The sequence below is a fragment of the Pagrus pagrus genome (assembly GCF_965226575.1).
Source record: "Pagrus pagrus genome assembly, chromosome: 14".
Lineage (NCBI taxonomy): Eukaryota > Metazoa > Chordata > Actinopteri > Spariformes > Sparidae > Pagrus > Pagrus pagrus.
In genome coordinates, this window is record NC_140198.1 from 2,178,982 (window position 1) to 2,198,783 (window position 19,802).

The 19,802-nt window shown below is 37.7% G+C and overlaps 6 protein-coding genes and 1 pseudogene across 7 annotated transcripts in view; 1 reads left to right on the forward strand and 6 right to left on the reverse strand.

Annotated features, from left to right (window-relative positions):
* Positions 1-19,802, forward strand: part of siah2l (seven in absentia homolog 2-like) — a 120,431-nt gene that overhangs the window by 37,051 nt on the left and 63,578 nt on the right. The gene's annotated exons all lie outside the window — the stretch shown is intronic.
* On the reverse strand, positions 1,759-2,697 carry LOC311269020 (olfactory receptor 8G17-like; the record flags this gene model as incomplete). The annotated part of the gene is made up of 1 exon (XM_084373002.1): positions 1,759-2,697. The coding sequence occupies exon 1, from the start codon at positions 2,689-2,691 to the stop codon at positions 1,759-1,761; it is 933 nt and encodes a 310-aa protein (XP_084229128.1). The 5' UTR covers positions 2,692-2,697.
* Positions 6,702-7,637, reverse strand: LOC311269021 (olfactory receptor 5K1-like; the record flags this gene model as incomplete). Its single annotated transcript, XM_084373003.1, has 1 exon — positions 6,702-7,637. Exon 1 carries the CDS (start codon positions 7,632-7,634, stop codon positions 6,702-6,704), a length of 933 nt encoding a protein of 310 aa, XP_084229129.1. The 5' UTR covers positions 7,635-7,637.
* LOC311269022 (olfactory receptor 5K1-like) lies at positions 9,121-10,131 on the reverse strand (the record flags this gene model as incomplete). The annotated part of the gene is made up of 1 exon (XM_084373004.1): positions 9,121-10,131. The coding sequence occupies exon 1, from the start codon at positions 10,123-10,125 to the stop codon at positions 9,121-9,123; it is 1,005 nt and encodes a 334-aa protein (XP_084229130.1). The 5' UTR covers positions 10,126-10,131.
* Positions 11,674-12,612, reverse strand: LOC311269023 (olfactory receptor 5K1-like; the record flags this gene model as incomplete). Its single annotated transcript, XM_084373005.1, has 1 exon — positions 11,674-12,612. Exon 1 carries the CDS (start codon positions 12,604-12,606, stop codon positions 11,674-11,676), a length of 933 nt encoding a protein of 310 aa, XP_084229131.1. The 5' UTR covers positions 12,607-12,612.
* Positions 15,857-16,795, reverse strand: LOC311269024 (olfactory receptor 52N5-like; the record flags this gene model as incomplete). The annotated part of the gene is made up of 1 exon (XM_084373006.1): positions 15,857-16,795. One exon carries the CDS (start codon positions 16,793-16,795, stop codon positions 15,857-15,859), a length of 939 nt encoding a protein of 312 aa, XP_084229132.1.
* Positions 18,827-19,764, reverse strand: LOC311269025 (olfactory receptor 52N5-like; annotated as a pseudogene). Its single transcript has one exon. The product of its transcript is annotated as an olfactory receptor 52N5-like (transcript).

The window sequence follows — 19,802 nt, forward strand, 5'->3', positions numbered from 1 at the left end:
TCCAGTCCAGGGAGAAGACAGCTGTGGAGTTCTTCAAAAGGGAGGATGTGCAGTACGGGGAGGTGGACCGCACACTGTGCAAGAACACCCCCCCCCCAATATCCTTCTCACCTTTTTCAGCCCTGACCTGTTTGCATGTCCTGTTTAGCACTGTCCAAATCATGCTGAAATTAACATTCCACATTTATGAACATTTGCTAACAGTACACTGCCTCGCACGGGGTACCATATGTAGTGCTTCATGCAACATTAATAGGGAGATTTGGGTTACGTGTGGCTATCAATAATAATTAATGATTATCAGGGATAATTATTGATTATGATAAATAATAAGATCTAATTTACATTAAACCACCTCAGGGCACCACCCTTGAGGAAGGGAAAAGATTGCCAATTCACCAAATCAGTCTCATAAAAAGGTACTAAACTGTTTGTAACTCTGATTAATAATTAACTCAATAACTACAACCAAAATTACCATAACAGCATTACACATTTGACTTTTATTGTATATTAATGCACATGCATATATGCACCCATATCCTGTTATCCGGAACTAATTTAAAGTAGTGTACTTTGAGTTTGGAGTGACAGAAACATTTTATCAATCTGAAGTTATCAGATACAAGCAGTGACCAGGTGGTGGAATAATGACTTCAGGGCACAAAGAATTCAGTGCCACGACACAGGATTTTTCCGGAATTCTGTTTTCTATTTACTTTTTCTAAATTCTGTTTTTATTAAAAATAATAATAATAATCTTTTCATTTTGTTTTTAACCTATTTCTTTGAATCGATATAAAATAATAAAATTATTTATTTCCTCACCATTTTAATGATGATTTTACTGTACCTACCATACTATTTTTCTAATTATTGGTAAAATAAACTACAATAATTTAAAAATGTGTTACTTTGGCTCCAATAACTAATCAAACTGAATGTATCAAATCAATTTGAGGAAGTCAAAAGTAGCATAAAATGGAAATACTCAAGTCAAGTACCTGAAAATGACTTAAGAACAGTACCTGAGTAAATTGTAGTTAGGTTTATTTCATCACTGGTAGTTCAAAATGTTGACACAAAGAGTTTCATTTAAATGAATACTGGTCCCAAATATCAGTTTTCACTCTCCTTGATTTCTAATAATAAAACACAGGAGTCGACCCATAGTATTTACACACCATCATGACCTGGTAGTTTGTAGTTGATACGATTTTTAGATGGGTATGTAGATATACAGCAAATGGTCAAAATTAACCAACACTTTTCTTTTTATTTGTTCTGAAAATAACACCCTTTAAATCACAGAATAGGATATCAACTCCAAACATTTACATTAATGTAACCACAGGGAAATACCACACACCTAATCAAGTGTTATTGTCACATATACAGTCATACATGCACGGTTGGAAATTAGCTAAATGTGCTAGCAACACGTTTGCACTAAATAAATGTACTGAAGTACTTTAGCTGAGTGCAGTTTGTAGGTGAAAGTACACTGCTTAGAAATATATGTATGTATATATTATGGTTTATCAAATCAGGTTATTTTGCATTCATTCATTTGTATTTCAACACACACAGAAAAAAGGTAGCCAGCTTATAAGCATCGATTATATTAAGGACACTGCTGAAGAAAATGTGATTCATCTCAAGTTCTTTTAATTTGTATAATTCACACTACCTGTCATCCTCTTGAACAGGAAAATAAGGTCCTGAGAACAAAACAAACAAAACATTCGGAAGTCGTCTTTACAGTGATGGCAAAACCCTCTTGGACTTAAATAAAAACCTCCGTATCTCTTTGGATTGCATGCCATAAATAATGGGGTTAAGGCTGCTGGGGATGATGTGATACAAAATAGTGGCATATTTTCTGTACTCTGAGTACTGAGGGAAGCGATGCAGAATAATTATAGTCAATCCACTGAGCAACATGACCAGATACACAGCCAGGTGAGTGCTGCAGGTCTTCAAGGCTTTACTGTTCAAAGACTTGTTCTTACTGGTCAGACAGACGACTGTTATCTTTGTGTAAGTGAGAACCATGCTGCCTATAGAAGAGGTGAACAGGACGACAGTGAAAGTGAGGCCATAGATATTATTAATAAACACATTTTCACAGGAGAGTTTAAACAAAGAGGCGTTGTTACAGTACAGACCTCTTATTATCGTCCTGCATCGGTTCAACCGTATGGTCAGACCAAGAAGAATCCCGACCAGAACAAAGGCCACTCCCCAGGCAGAAACTGTGAGCTTGATTAGCATTTTGTTGGTCATTATGGCAGCATAGCGCAGAGGATTACAGATGGCAACATATCTGTCAAAGGCCATAATCATGAGCAAAGTGTGAGAGCAGGTATTGCACACGTGTAGGGCGAAAGCTTGAACCACACATTCATAATAACTGATGAGGCGCTCAGACGGAGGCAGCAACATGTTCACAAGCAAACGTGGCAGAAAAGAGTTTCCTAGTATGTCATTAACTGAGAGGTTGCATAACAGGAGATACATCGGCTGGTGGAGGTTTTTGTCAACGAAAACCAGAACAGCAATGCTTAAATTTGCAACAATTATGAACAAGTAGGAGAAGAAGAGAAAAAGAAACAAGGGGTATGTAAAATCCTCTGAGACATTTAACCCTTCCAGCTGGAGTGTGTCGCTGTTGTATGTGTAGTTTTCCATCAACCTGAAAGAACAACACAGTGCTGTGAATGTCACAATAAACGGCAATCTGTGTATCAAAGACCACGTTAAGTCATGGTAACCACAACACAAACCTGCAGCTCTTTCAGTTATAGATATCACTGCGTATCCCAGAATCAATAAGTAATTAAGTTTGAGTTCAGGAAGTTCATCATGGAAGTAGTAACAATTAGAGCTAAAGAAGTTAATGTTATATTCAGACTTTGATAAGAACTTATAAGCACTAGATATGAAAACTGTGAGGAAATCCATGCAACAGATATCAATTCATGAGAATGTGATGGTTGTACGAACTCTTTCTACATATCTGTACCAAAGCACCCCCCCTCTCCACGCAGCAGGTTTCACAAATCATAAAATAAAACAACGAAGGTGATAGAGGTTAACATTTCACATCATGTTAGAAAACTAGTGAAGAAACAGTAATTGTAAGAGCTACTTTGAGCATCTCTGTAACATCCACCAACTCCAATGAAGATCTCCTCTGTTGCAGTGTTATATAGACTCCATGTTGTGTTTGTGTCGCCCTGTTCACCCTCCCTCCCTTCCACCACAACTTATCTTGTTTTTAACCAGTCGAAACTTTTCCAAGCTTAAGGTTAAGCTGTTGAGAAATTGCAAAATCACTACAGGCCATGAGGGGGCAAATTCAGATTGATATTTAATGGCCGTTAAGATTTACTTCGCTTTTTACCAAAAACCGAATGATGGAAGAAAGTAAAATATACGTTGAGTTATTGACTATAACTCATCCTTTTGAGTCCAACAAAGCATATGATAATGATGAAAGCATGTTAATACATGAAATGTGTGTTTATTTATGTAGTTGATAAGGCTGGACTGATTATTGGCCAGATAGTCAGCATTCAAATTATCGGTATCTTAGATTTTTCTGTCAGATGGCAGATAAAATAAGCTACAGTAATTTAAAAATGTGTTACTTTGGCTTTGATAAATAAACACACTTAATGTATCAAATCAATTTTGTGAAGAGGAAGTAAAAAGTAGCAGAAAATAGAAATACTGAAGTGAAGTACCTGAGAATTGTACTAAAGAACAGTACTTGAGTAAATTGTAGTTAGGTTTATTTCATCACTGGTAATTAAAAGTTTTGACAAAGAGTTTAATTTTTATAAATAAATATTGGTCCCAAATATTGATACATCTGGTCATATTGACAACTGCAATCTCGCTTACAATCTCAGATAGTTACTCTAAGATTTTGTCAAAATTATTGAAATAATCCCTCCAGACGGACCTTTTTTAAAATAAGATCCTTTTTTTTAACCACAAACAGCCTCACCAAATGCAACAGAGTCCATTTGCAGAAACAGTGATTTTATTATTGTATGACACACTTCATTCAAACCAGACAACACTTCTTTTATTTTCACTGTTCCAACCATCACTGTCTGAGTTTATCAATATAAACCCTTAATTCAACATGTTTGGTGTGAATCGAATATATCAGGGGCGAAGCAAGTTGAAAATTAAATTACTGCCTCTTTTTTAAGGAGTGTGCTAGTGGCTTGGCAGCTCTTTCTGGTTAAATGAAAAACAATCAGTAGCCCCTTTTAGATAGAAAATGCGCCACAATTGCAGCCAGGTAAAGGCTGCAATCTGCCACCTTGTCTATGTGAAACGGAGATGTAATATTCCTCCCTTGCAAAAAAGCCGCCACTGGGGTAGGCGTAAACATGTGACGTGACATGAAGCACGAAATTGTGCGTGAACAGTGACGTAAAACAACTGCTTTTTCTCCTGGTCGAAAGCCTCATTGGCTAAGCTCCTTGGCCACCTTTTCGTACAAAATACCATCTTTCACAGTCCCTGTGATCTGGTTGTTAATGATTCTCTCGGCTGTGATGGTTAGCATCTCACGGATCTCAGCGGCTTTCCAGTTGCTCATCTTGACGTCCGAGGATGAAGTGATGAACTCACTGCTGTGATCAGCTGTTTCCTGCTTTCAAAACTCCTGGCTGTGGGTCGCACAAAAGTGCACGTCATCGATACCTCCGCCCATGTCACGCAGTTGCCGGCACATTGACGCCTTGGATTTACATAGCAATGGAGGAGGCTAAAAGTGTACCCTCCGAGGCGTCATATTGGCGGACCAAAACAGACCCCCAATATGCCGCGCTCTGTCTAAATTCGCAGACCTAGCCGCAAAAAGGACAGCCAAATTGGCGGCTTGCTGTCCAGTATAAAAACGGCTACTCAGTCCTGGTTTCTGGCCTGAATGGTTGAAATAGTTAGCTAAATGTGTGATTAAAATGGAAAGGTAAAAACAAAAGACACATGTTATATGTGTGTATATATATATATATATATATATATGCACATATATATATATATATATTAGGGCCGGGACTCGATTAAAAAAATTAATCTAATTAATTAGAGGCTTTGTAATTAATTAATCGAAATTAATCGCATTTTTAATCGCATATAAATATTTGACCTGAGAACAGTGAGAAGCAATTTTTTTCATATGGGTTTAAGTATACCATTGAATAATGACTGAATACATAAGCTTTAGCAACAAAACATTGTTTGTTTTTTTTCAAGGTGGTACTTAACCAAGACCAATAGACTTGGGATGCAAATTTTCGATTAATTCATTAATCGTTAGTTGATGGACCTTATCGATCGATTAACGATTACCTGATAAGATGCACTTTTCCAGAGAACCTAAATTTAAGGGGAAAATTTAAGCTGAACATTCCTTATACAGGACTCTACACTAGTTTGTTAGTTTATTTTTAGAGCACAGCACAATGAAAAATGTTTATGTAACACGTTATTTGGTAAATGGTCTTTCCTGCCACTACACTATGATGATTACTGTATTTAACTACTTAAATCGCAGTAGCATAAATTGATTTGTTGAACTCAGCCTGATGTAAGTAAGGGATAATGTAATGTAACTATACATTATCCCGCTTATTACACGGCCTTACGAGTGAAATAAATAATAAATAATCACCCATAATGATTCAGCAGCGACAAGGATTGTTCGGTAAAGTTTTAACTTTCACTTTCACTTTCACGGCCGGCCTGAGAGAGTAGCTGGACAGCGTGCTGTGGTTGGTGTAACGCGTTGAAAGTCCAGCTGTCTTGCTTATGTTGCTATATGTTGCCAGGGCGGATCAGAGCGCCGTCCCTAGCTGCTCTCATGTGTCCAGTCACAGACATGATCTGACGACTTTCAAGGCCGGCCTGAGAGAGGAGCTGGACAGTGGTGCTGTCTTGCTTATGCTGCTATTGCCAGGGCGCCAGTGTCGGCGGCTTTTTAACTCGTTAAATAATTGTGCTCCAGTATAATCGGTACGCCTGAAACTCATCCAGTGAGAAACGTTCCGCGGTGCAAAAATAAGTGCGATTAAAATGCGTTCATTTTTTTAATGCATTAATTTTTGTGTAATTAATTAATCTTAATTAACGCGTTAAAGTCCCGGCCCTAATATATATATATATATACACACACACATATATATATGATTGTTTATCAAATAAGTTTAATCAGCATTCATGCATTTGTTTTTCAACACAGCAAGAAAAAAGGTAGCCAGCTTATAAGCCTGGATTATATTCAGGACACTACAGAAGGAAATTTGATTCATCTCAAGTTCTTCTGATTCGTATAATTGATACAACCTGTCGTCCTCTTGAATATTTTTAACTCTGCCAATTTCAGAGCCAGAGGAAGGATTCCTGTTCTAAGCAATGCAGCTAAAAACGTTGACTCCCTAAGTTTGCAGTGCCAGCTTGTGCTTGACTTGAATATATGTCTGTAACTTTGGTTTTAATGGGGCACTATGTAGTTTTGGAGAAGAACTTCAACCTCAGAATTGTAATACTTACAACAATAATGAGGGAACAATACAAACTCAGAAATATTTATTTTTTCCTTAAGTGAATAAACAAGCTGTTCTCAGAGGAAAATAAGGTCCCCACAACAAAACAAACAAAACATTTGGAAGTCATCTTTACAGTGATGGCAAAACCTTCTTGGGCTTAGATAAAAAGCTCCGTATCTCTTTTGATTGCATGCCATAAATAATGGGGTTAAGGCTGCTGGGGATGATGTGATACAAAATAGCAGCACATTTTCTGTACTCTGAGTACTGAGGGAAGCGATGCAGAATAATTACAGAAAATCCACTGAGGATCATGATCAGATACACAGCCAGATGAGTGCTGCAGGTCTTCGTGGCTTTACTGTTCAAAGACTTGTTCTTACTGGTCAGACAGACGACTGCAATCTTTGTGTAAGTGAGAACTATGCTGCCTATAGAAGAGGTGAACAGGACGACAGTGAAAGTGAGGCCATAGATATTATTAATGAACACATCCTCACATGAGAGTTTGAACAAAGAGGCATTGTTACAGTACAGACCTCTTATTATCGTTCTACATCGGTTCAGCCGTATGGTCAGACCAAGAAGAATCCCGACCAGAACAAAGGCCACTCCCCAGGCAGAAACTGTGAGCTTGATCAGCATTTTGTTGGTCATTATGGTAGCATAGTGCAGAGGATTACAGATGGCAACATATCTGTCAAAGGCCATAATCATGAGCACAGTGTGAGAGCAGGTGCTGCACACGAGTATGGCGAAAGCTTGAACCACACATTCATAATAACTGATGAGGCGCTCAGACGGAGGCAGCAACATGTTCACAAGCAAACGGGGCAGAAAAGAGTTTCCTAGTATGTCATTAACTGAGAGGTTGCAAAACAGGAGATACATCGGCTGGTGGAGGTTTTTGTCAATGAAAACCAGAACAACAATGCTTAAATTTGCAACAATTATGAACAAGTAGGAGAAGAAGAGCAAAAGAAACAAGGGGTATGTAAAATCCTCTGAGACATTTAACCCTTCCAGCTGGAGTGTGTCGCTGTTGTATGTGTAGTTTTCCATCAACCTGAAAGAACAACACAGTGCTGTGAATGTCACAACGAACGGCAATCTGTGTATCAAAGACCACGTTAAGTCACGGTAACCACAACACAAAGCTGCAGCTCTTTCAGTTATAGATATCACTGCGTATCCCAGAATCAATAAGTAATTAAGTTTGAGTTCAGGAGGTTCATCATGGAAGTAGTAACAATTAGAGCTAAAGAAGTTAATGTTAAATTCAGACTTTGATAAGACCTTATAAACATTAGGTATGAGAACTGTGAGGAAATCCATGCATCAGATATCAATTCATGAGAATGTGATGGTTGTACGAACTCTTTCTAAATATCTTTACCAAAGCACCCCCCCTCTCCACGCAGCAGGTTTCACAAATCATAAAATAAAACAACGAAGGTGATAGAGGTTAACATTTCACATCATGTTGGAAAACTAGTGAAGAAACAGTAATAGTAAGAGCTACTTTAAGCATCTCTGTAACATCCACCAACTCCAATGAAGATCTCCTCTGTTGCAGCGTTATATAGACTCCATGTTGTGTTTGTGTCGCCCTGTTCACCCTCCCTCCCTTCCACCACAACTTCTCTTGTTTTTGACCAGTCACAACTTTTCCAAGCTTAAGGTAAAGCTGTTGAGAAATCACAAAATCACTACAGGCCATAAGACTTAAGAACAGTACTTGAGTAAATTGAAGTTAGGTTTATTTCATCACTGGTAGTTCAAAATGTTGACACAAAGAGTTTCATTTAAATGAATACTGGTCCCAAATATCAGTTTTCACTCTCCTTGATTTCTAATAATAAAACACAGGAGTCGACCCATAGTATTTACACACCATCATGACATGGTAGTTTGTAGTTGATACGATTTTTAGATGGGTATGTAGATATACAGCAAATGATCAAAATTAACCAACACTTTTCTTTTTATTTGTTATGAAAATAACACCCTTTAAATCACAGAATAGGATATCAACTCCAAACATTTACATTAATGTAATGTTTAAAAGTAAACATCACTGCAGAAGTAAGAAAAATTCATAATGGCCTTTTGCTGTGTCAGAGGTGTCAACTCAACTCTGTAGTCAGTTTTGACGCCATATTTTCAGGATTCATTTACAACCACGGGGAAATACCACACACCTAATCAAGTGTTATTGTCACATATACAGTCATACATGCACGGTTGGAAATTAGCTAAATGTGCTAGCAACACGTTTACACTAAATAAATTTACTGAAGTACTTTAGCTGAGTACAGTTTGTAGGTGAAAGTACACTGCTTAGAAATATATATATATATATATATATATATATATATACGTATATGTATATATTATGGTTTATCAAATCAGGTTATTTTGCATTCATTCATTTGTATTTCAACACACAGAGAAAAAAGGTAGCCAACTTATAAGCATGGATTATATTAAGGACACTACTGAAGAAAATGTGATTCATCTCAAGTTCTTTAAATTTCTATAATTCACACTACCTGTCATCCTCTTGAACAGGAAAATAAGGTCCCGAGAACAAAACAAACAAAACATTTGGAAGTCGTCTTGACAATGATGGCAAAACCTTCTTGGGCTTAGATAAAAACCTCCGTATCTCTTTGGATTGCATGCCATAAATAATGGGGTTAAGGCTGCTGGGGATGATGTGATACAAAATAGCAGCAAATTTTCTGTACTCTGAGTACTGAGGGAAGCGATGCAGAATAATTATAGAAAATCCACTGAGCAACATGACCAGATACACAGCCAGATGAGTGCTGCAGGTCTTCATGGCTTTACTGTTCAAAGACTTGTTCTTACTGGTCAGACAGACGACTGCAATCTTTGTGTAAGTGAGAACTATGCTGCCTATCGAAGAGGTGAACAGGACGACAGTGAAAGTGAGGCCATAGATATTATTTATGAACACATCTTCACATGAGAGTTTGAACAAAGAGGCGTTGTTACAGTACAGACCTCTTATTATCGTTCTACATCGGTTCAGCCGTATGGTCAGACCAAGAAGAATCCCGACCAGAACAAAGGCCACTCCCCAGGCAGAAACTGTGAGCTTGATCAGCATTTTGTTGGTCATTATGGCAGCATAGCGCAGAGGATTACAGATGGCAACATATCTGTCAAAGGCCATAATCATGAGCACAGTGTGAGAGCAGGTGCTGCACACGAGTATGGCGAAAGCTTGAACCACACATTCATAATAAGTGATGAGGCGCCCAGATGGAGGCAGCAACATGTTCACAAGCAAACGTGGCAGAAAAGAGTTTCCTAGTATGTCATTAACTGAGAGGTTGCAAAACAGGAGATACATCGGCTGGTGGAGGTTTTTGTCAATGAAAACCAGAACAACAATGCTTAAATTTGCAACAATTATGAACAAGTAGGAGAAGAAGAGAAAAAGAAACAAGGGGTATGTAAAATCCTCTGAGACATTTAACCCTTCCAGCTGGAGTGTGTCGCTGTTGTACGTGTAGTTTTCCATCAACCTGAAAGAACAACACAGTGCTGTGAATGTCACAACGAACGGCAATCTGTGTATCAAAGATCACATTAAGTCACGGTAACCACAACACAAAGCTGCAGCTCTTTCAGTTATAGATATCACTGCGTATCCCAGAATCAATAAGTAATTAAGTTTGAGTTCAGGAAGTTCATCATGGAAGTAGTAACAATTAGAGCTAAAGAAGTTAATGTTAAAGTCAGACTTTGATAAGACCTTATAAACATTAGGTATGAGAACTGTGAGGAAATCCATGCATCAGATATCAATTCATGAGAATGTGATGGTTGTACGAACTCTTTGTAAATATCTTTACCAAAGCACCCCCCCTCTCCACGCAGCAGGTTTCACAAATCATAAAATAAAACAACGAAGGTGATAGAGGTCAACATTTCACATCACGTTGGAAAACTAGTGAAGAAACAGTAATAGTAAGAGCTACTTTAAGCATCTCTGTAACATCCACCAACTCCAATGAAGATCTCCTCTGTTGCAGCGTTATATAGACTCCATGTTGTGTTTGTGTCGCCCTGTTCACTCTCCCTCCCTTCCACCACAACTTCTCTTGTTTTTGACCAGTCAAAACTTTTCCAAGCTTAAGGTTAAGCTGTGAAGAAATCGCAAAATCACTACAGGCCATAAGACTTAAGAACAGTACTTGAGTAAATTGAAGTTAGGTTTATTTCATCACTGGTAGTTCAAAATGTTGACACAAAGAGTTTCATTTAAATGAATACTGGTCACAAATATCAGTTTTCACTCTCCTTGATTTCTAATAATAAAACACAGGAGTCGACCCATAGTATTTACACACCATCATGACATGGTAGTTTGTAGTTGATACGATTTTTAGATGGGTATGTAGATATACAGCAAATGATCAAAATTAACCAGCACTTTTCTTTTTATTTGTTATGAAAATAACACCCTTTAAATCACAGAATAGGATATCAACTCCAAACATTTACATTAATGTAATGTTTAAAAGTAAACATCATTGCAGAAGTAAGAAAAATTCATAATGGCCTTTTGCTGTGTCAGAGGTGTCAACTCAACTCTGTAGTCAGTTTTGACGCCATATTTTCAGGATTCATTTACAACCACGGGGAAATACCACACACCTAATCAAGTGTTATTGTCACATATACAGTCATACATGCACGGTTGGAAATTAGCTAAATGTGCTAGCAACACGTTTACACTAAATAAATTTACTGAAGTACTTTAGCTGAGTACAGTTTGTAGGTGAAAGTACACTGCTTAGAAATATATATATATATATATATATACGTATATGTATATATTATGGTTTATCAAATCAGGTTATTTTGCATTCATTCATTTGTATTTCAACACACAGAGAAAAAAGGTAGCCAACTTATAAGCATGGATTATATTGAGGACACTACTGAAGAAAATGTGATTCATCTCAAGTTCTTTTAAGTTGTATAATTCACACCACCTGTCATCCTCTTGAACAGGAAAATAAGGTCCCGAGAACAAAACAAACAAAACATTCGGAAGTCGTCTTTACAGTGATGGCAAAACCTTCTTGGGCTTAGATAAAAACCTCCGTATCTCTTTGGATTGCATGCCATAAATAATGGGGTTAAGGCTGCTGGGGATGATGTGATACAAAATAGCAGCAAATTTTCTGTAGTCTGAGTACTGAGGGAAGCGATGCAGAATAATTATAGAAAATCCACTGAGCAACATGACCAGATACACAGCCAGATGAGTGCTGCAGGTCTTCATGGCTTTACTGTTCAAAGACTTGTTCTTACTGGTCAGACAGACGACTGTAATCTTTGTGTAAGTGAGAACCATGGTGCCTATCGAAGAGGTGAACAGGACGACAGTGAAAGTGAGGCCATAGATATTATTAATGAACACATCCTCACATGAGAGTTTGAACAAAGAGGCATTGTTACAGTACGGACTTCTTATCATCGTCCTACATCGGTTCAGCCGTATGGTCAGACTGAGAAGAATTCCGACCAGAACAAAGGCCACTCCCCAGGCAGAAACTGTGAGCTTGATTAGCATTTTGTTGGTCATTATGGCAGCATAGCGCAGAGGATTACAGATGGCCACATATCTGTCAAAGGCCATAATCATGAGCACAGTGTGAGAGCAGGTGCTGCACATGTGTACGGTGAAAGCTTGGACCACACATTCATAATAACTGATGAGGCGCTCAGGCGGAGGCAGCAACATGTTCACAAGCAAACGTGGCAGAATAGAGTTTCCTAGTATGTCATTAACTGAGAGGTTGCAAAACAGGAGATACATCGGCTGGTGGAGGTTTTTGTCAACGAAAACCAGAACAACAATGCTTAAATTTGCAACAATTATGAACAAGTAGGAGAAGAAGAGAAAAAGAAACAAGGGGTATGTAAAATCCTCTGAGACATTTAACCCTTCCAGCTGGAGTATGTCGCTGTTGTATGTGTAGTTTTCCATCAACCTGAAAGAACAACACAGTGCTGTGAATGTCACAATAAACGGCAATCTGTGTATCAAAGACCACGTTAAGTCATGGTAACCACAACACAAACCTGCAGCTCTTCCAGTTATAGATATCACTGCGTATCCCAGAATCAATAAGTAATTAAGTTTGAGTTCAGGAAGTTCATCATGGAAGTAGTAACAATTAGAGCTAAAGAAGTTAATGTTATATACATATATTCAGACTTTGAGAAGAACTTATAAGCATTAGATATCAAAACTGTGAGGAAATCCATGAATCAGAGATCATTTCTTGAGAAAGTGTTGATTGTACGAACTCTTTCTACATATCTGTACCAAAGCACCCCCCCCTCTCCACGCAGCAGGTTTCACAAATCATAAAATTAAACAATGAAGGTGATAGAGGTCAACATTTCACATCATGTTGGAAAACTAGTGAAGAAACAGTAATAGTAAGAGCTACTTTGAGCATCTCTGTAACATCCACCAACTCCAATGAAGAGCTCCTCTGTTGCAGCGTTATATAGACTCCATGTTGTGTTTGTGTCGCCCTGTTCAACCTCCCTTCCACCACAACTTGGAATTGCAAATCACCACAAGCCATGAGGGGGCAAATTCAGAATGATCATATATTTATATATATATATATATATATATGTATAATATATGTATATATATATATATGTATATATATGTATATATATATATATATATATGTATATATATATGTATATATATATATATATATATATATATTTGGGCCGGGACTCGATTAAAAAAATTAATCTAATTAATTAGAGGCTTTGTAATTAATTAATCGAAATTAATCGCATTTTTAATCGCATATAAATATTTGACCTGAGAACAGTGAGAAGCAATTTTTTTCATATAGGTTTTAGTATACCATTGAATAATGACTGAATAAAAAAGAAAGAAAGAAAGAAAAAAAAATGTTCCTTTGTAATATTTAACTTTTTGGGGATACTGAATTTTAGGTCTTCATTGAATGTTAGCCATAATTATTACTATTAAAATAAACTGAATAAATAAATACATGGGATGTTTCATTCGGTGTGTAATGGACATATATATAATGTATTTGTTTCACTTGTTGAATTGAATTAGTGACATAGGCCTTAATAAACTCTCCCATGACATTCTAATGCACCTGTACATCAGAAACAATAGGAGTGATAGATACGATCACGATTTTGGCTGCCACGATTAAATCAAGATGATCGTCGCGATATTAACATTTAAAAAGCGGGCTCTGTTGCATATCAAATCAAGCACTTTCTAAACCCAATAGTCAGCCAACCACCAGGGGGCGAAACGAAAGGTTAGGGCTTCATTAAGCTGCCTAAATAGCGAGCGCACCCTGCAGCAGCCTCAAATTTTATTCAACAGTGTGAGAGTGAGAGTGAGACTCAATGTCGGAAGCAGACAGTATCAGCTGATCACAGCAATCAGTCCATCACTTCATCCACGGACGTCAAGATGAGCAACTGGAAAGCCGCTGAGATCCGGGAGATGCTAGCGTCTCCTCGGTCTCTGTAGCTGACAGCTAGCCGACACAACCAAACAGCTAGTAGCTGCTGTCAGCTTGTTGTGTAGCGGCAAGCTACGAACGGTCGCTACTTTCAAATTAAAAGCCCCCCGCTAAGAAACCAGTTCTTAAATCCAATGGGGTGCAATGTAAAGCTCTTATTTTGAAGACAAATTCGTTGTCACTGTTCACTGCCCAACTTCGTGCTTCACGTCACGTCACATGTTTACGCCTACCCCAGTGGCGGCTCTGAAGCCAGAACATGTTGACAGGCTGGTGTTTCTCTCCAAACATCTGTAGGCCTGTAGTATGTTCCTGTTCCTTGTAGTATGTGCCTTTTCTGCATAGGCTTCATTTTTTTCATTTGTTTGCACTTTATGATTGCACTCTGCAATGGCATATTTATTTTTTTGCCCTTTGACTTACATTTTGGGTACATTTTATTTTATTATTTATGATTTATTATTATTTTAAGTTTCAATTTGAAGCCCTGTTCACATACGGTTTGTTTAAAAAAGAAAGTGCAATAAAAAGATATGTTTTACCTAACATAATGAATAATCGTGTTTAATAATCGTGATTTCAATATTGATAAAAATAATCGTGATTATCATTTTGGCCATAATCGTGCAGCCCTAGTTAGAACAATAGAAGTCCACTGTAATTTTTGTAGATATTGTTTTATGTTTCACAAGTCAATACACAGTTCTAATGTGGCTGGTCGATTTTGGAATTCACCAAAAATCCACCAGTTGCAGGTGGACAAAAAAGTTGCCAACCCTGGTACACGGTACAACATGTAGTCAAATCATTACATGCCCACCTCCAGAAAGAGTCTAACAATAGATACATAAAAGGATGTAACAATAGAATAGAAAATAATCTAGCAAATAGATTGAATAGAAAGTCAGTTACATTTTTTGATTAGTGATTGTACTGTGTTGAAATACTCTTACATACACTTTGGGTTTTTGTATCCTTAATGGGGTTTTGTAGAAGAAATTCAAACTGAGAATTGTTTAAATGTTTTTGTTTAAATTTACAATATTAATGAGGTAGTAATACAAACTCAGAAATATTTATTTTCTCCATAAGCGAATAAAACAAGCTGTTCTCAGAAAATAAGGTCCCAGAACACTGTTTGAAGCTAGAATGGTGGCAGGGTCCGCCACATATAAACAAAGTAAAACAGTAAGAATTGTTTTGTCCTTTAAAGCCAGTTTGATTATTCAGTTTATTCAGTCATGATCACAAAGAGAGTTTGTTTATTTAGTTTTTTTAGGCTGAAAAAAGTCTGTTCAATCAGGGCCCAAAGTCTTTACAATGTGATTTTAGACATCTTTTCAACTTCAGTTACAGATGTGTTAAGAACTTCTGCGCCAAGTTTGGATGAAGAGACATGGTCAGTAATAAAGCTGATGAATAGCTTCATTCAGACTACTGAGTTTGAGACCACGGGTTCAAATCCTCCCTGTAGTTCTTGAGCATGAATTAAAATTTGGCCGTTATGAAAACTTAAAACCACAAGAAGTTCTTTAGACATCTGTGACTTGAGAAGATGTTTAAAATTACATTGTAAAAACTTTATGATGTCGTAGTGAACATGAAAAGATGTCCAAACAAACCTTTCATTCTGGCTCTGTGATTCAATATTCATGGTTTCTTATTTTAATTTTCTCAAGAAAAGAAAGTTAACTTTCAATTTTTTGCTTTTATGGACTGAAATATTTCAAATAAGAATTTCCTTATTTCTTTAGATTGCACTCCATAAATAATGGGGTTGAGGCTGCCGGGGACGATAACAAACAGAATGGCAGCAAGTTTTCTGTAGTCTGAGTACTGAGGGAAGCGATGCAGAGTAATGACGATAAATCCACTGATCATCATGATCAGATACACAACCAGATGAGTGCTGCAGGTCTTCATGGCTTTACTGTTCAAAGACTTGTTCTTACTGGTCAGACAGACGACTGTAATCTTTGTGTAAGTGAGAACCATGGCGCCTATAGAAGAAGTGAGCAAGACGACAGTGAAAGTGAGGCCATAGATATTATTAATAAACACACTGTCACAGGAGAGTTTGAACAAGGAGGCATTGTCACAGTAAGGATTCATGATCATCGTCCTGCATCGGTTCAGCCGCATGGTCAGACCGAGAAGAATCCCGACCAGAACAAAGGCCACTCCCCAGGCAGAAACTGTCAGCTTCATCACCATTTTGTTGGTCATTATGGCAGCATAGCGCAGAGGATTACAGATGGCCACATATCTGTCAAAGGCCATAATCATGAGCACAGTGTGAGAAGTTGTACCAAACAACTGTGTGACAAAAGCCTGAACCACACACTCATAATAACTGATGAGGCGCTCAGAGGGAGGCAGCAAAATGTCTGAAAGCAAACGGGGCAAAATATGAGTACTTCCAATGATATCACTTACTGACAGGTTGCAAAAAATGAGATACATAGGCTGGTGAAGGTTCTTGTCGATGAAAATCAGAACAGCAATGCCGATATTCATAACCATAACAAAAATGTAGGCGGTAAAGAACAAGAAAAAGACAGGGTACATGGAGTCCTTCGTGACCTTAAACCCTTCTATTTGGAGTGTGAAGCTGTTGTAGGTGTAGTTTTCCATCAAGCTGAAATAATACAAATGATAAATTAGTATTTTGTTAATGTTGGGATATTGATAAAGTCTTGGAAATCTAGACATCAAAGATGTGCTGAATGACAGCAAAGACACTTTTCTATCAGATAAGTTCCACAAATAAAGTAAAAATAACAACCATAAAACATATATTTTCACAATGTTTAGAAAGTATAAAAATGCGTTGTAACATATAGCATGTGATACAGTAATAGCTACTCTGTGACTTCGGTCTTCAGTCATCACTATGAGCAGATTCACCAGCAGCAACGAAGGTCTACTTTATTATAGATGCAATTTTAACATCGGGGGACTCACTGAGCCTTAAACAACAAGTGATGCAACATAAAGACATCAACATCATGACTATTAATGGCACTTGTCTAAAAGGTCACTGTGCATGTTTTCCCCATGTCGGATGTGACGCACTCTGGCTCAAGAAAACTTTTTCGATTTTTGACTCATTTTATTATCAGGATTGGATCCATTCGGTCTAGGGCTGCAGCTATCGAATATTTTTAGAATCGAGTATTCTACCGATTATCCCATCGATTAATCGAGTAATCTAATAATTTTGCATTTTTAAACAACAATACCAAATAATGCATAATGAAAATGACAGGCCTGTTAAATAGACCAAGCAATTGGCTTTTATTCCTGAAAAAAACATGCAGGTATTTATTACAAACTTCAACACTTGGCTCCAAAACTAAGCCCATTTTATGCAACTTAGCCATTTAGTGCATTTACGTGTCAACTGATATCGCAGAAACAAATAAATAACAATACAGTAATGTCAACTTACTGTGAAACGTGTAACATATAAAACTATGCAATACAACTAAAGGCTATTTGGCCTTAGTTTTGTCTTCTTAAGACAAAAGAGAAAAAGCATTGTATCTCCTGTAACAACCCATTTGAAAATAAAGAATGGACAGAAATGTAAGAATAAAAAATTACAAAAGAGGTATACAATTTATAAAAAATAAATGTAGATAAAAATAAATATAAATAAGATTTCCAGGCCATTTGGTCTTAGTAGCTGTAATCACAAAACACACTTCCAAAGGAACCTAGATGATGTAGATAGGGCTGTGCGTGTGCATGTGAGTGAGAGAGAGAGAGAGAGAGAGAGAGAGTGTGTGTGTGTGTGTGTGTGTGTGTGTGTGTGGAAAGGAGTTATTTGGTGTAGGCTATTACTCTCTTGCAATTTAACAGAAATTAGTTCCCACATCTTAACATGATATCTAGTCATAGCGACATCAGGCTACAGCCTCAACAAATATCATACGTTCTAACTAGCGATGGTATTGTACGTTGAATTAGCTAACATCAATGTTTACATTAGCTTGTGTCGGCGACGCTTGGTGAGCTGGTGTTAACAACTGGATGCTTCCGGTTCAGATGTTGAATCATTGTTGACGTGCTGTTGTGGTACGCCAGTTCTGCATTGCAGTAGACACATTGCACTTTGTTATTTTCTTTTTTAAGCGTGAAATGATCCCAAACTTTGGACATTCTCTGTCTTTTACAGACGGTTTCTTGGCTCTCCGGCATCGCGCCAAACTCAATTCTGAACGTAGTAGTGTGTGTCCGTCATAACAGTCCATGTGGAAAAATGATCCCTGAGCTAAGCAGGCAACATAACGCGGGTGATAGGAATTAAACGAAGCCTTGAGGCAGAGATTTTGCTTCAAACATTTTTTGTAATCGATTTATTCGAGTTACTCGAGTAATCGCTTCAGCTCTAATTAGGTCTGATAACATTTGGAAGGCGGAGAAGAGCGACCCCAGAAAACAAAAATGTGGCCACACAGCTCTGGCCCACACCAAATAGAGCAGTATTTTTGTCGGTAACTGAAGTTAGCACCGTCCTGCTTCCATCTGTGGGTTTATTGAATTGTATTGTGGATTATTGCAGCAAATAATCTCTGTAATAAACACAAGTTTATGATACTTATGATACTTACTTTTTAGGATGTCATAGTGAACATGAAAAGATGCCCAAACAGTTAAGATTCAATGTTTTTCTGTTATGGACTGAAATATTTCAAATAAGAATTTCCTTATTTCTTTAGATTGCACTCCATAAATAATGGGGTTGAGGCTGCCGGGGACGATAACAAACAGAATGGCAGCAAGTTTTCTGTAGTCTGAGTACTGAGGGAAGCGATGCAGAGTAATGACAATAAATCCACTAATCAACATGATCAGATACACAACCAGATGAGTGCTGCAGGTCTTCAAGGCTTTACTGTTCAAAGACTTGTTCTTACTGGTCAGACAGACGACTGTAATCTTTGTGTAAGTGAGAACCATGGCGCCTATAGAGGAGGTGAGCAAGACGACAGTGAAAGTGAGGCCATAGATATTATTAATAAACACACTGTCACAGGAGAGTTTGAACAAGGAGGCATTGTCACAGAAGGGATTCATGATCATCGTCCTGCATCGGTTCAGCCGTTAATCAGACCGAGAAGAATCCCGACCAGAACAAAGGCCACTCCCCAGGCAGAAACTGTCAGCTTCATCACCATTTTGTTGGTCATTATGGCAGCATAGCGCAGAGGATTACAGATGGCCACATATCTGTCAAAGGCCATAATCATGAGCACAGTGTGAGAAGTTGTACCAAACAACTGTGTGACAAAAGCCTGAACCACACACTCATAATAACTGATGAGGCGCTCAGAGGGAGGCAGCAAAATGTCTGAAAGCAAACGGGGCAAAATATGAGTACTTCCAATGATATCACTTACTGACAGGTTGCAAAAAATGAGATACATAGGCTGGTGAAGGTTCTTGTCGATGAAAATCAGAACAGCAATGCCGATATTCATAACCATAACAAAAATGTACGTGGTAAAGAACAAGAAAAAGACAGGGTACATGGAGTCCTTCGTGACCTTAAACCCTTCTATTTGGAGTGTGAAGCTGTTGAAGGTGTAGTTTTCCATCAAGCTGAAATAATACAAATGATAAATCAGTGTTTTGT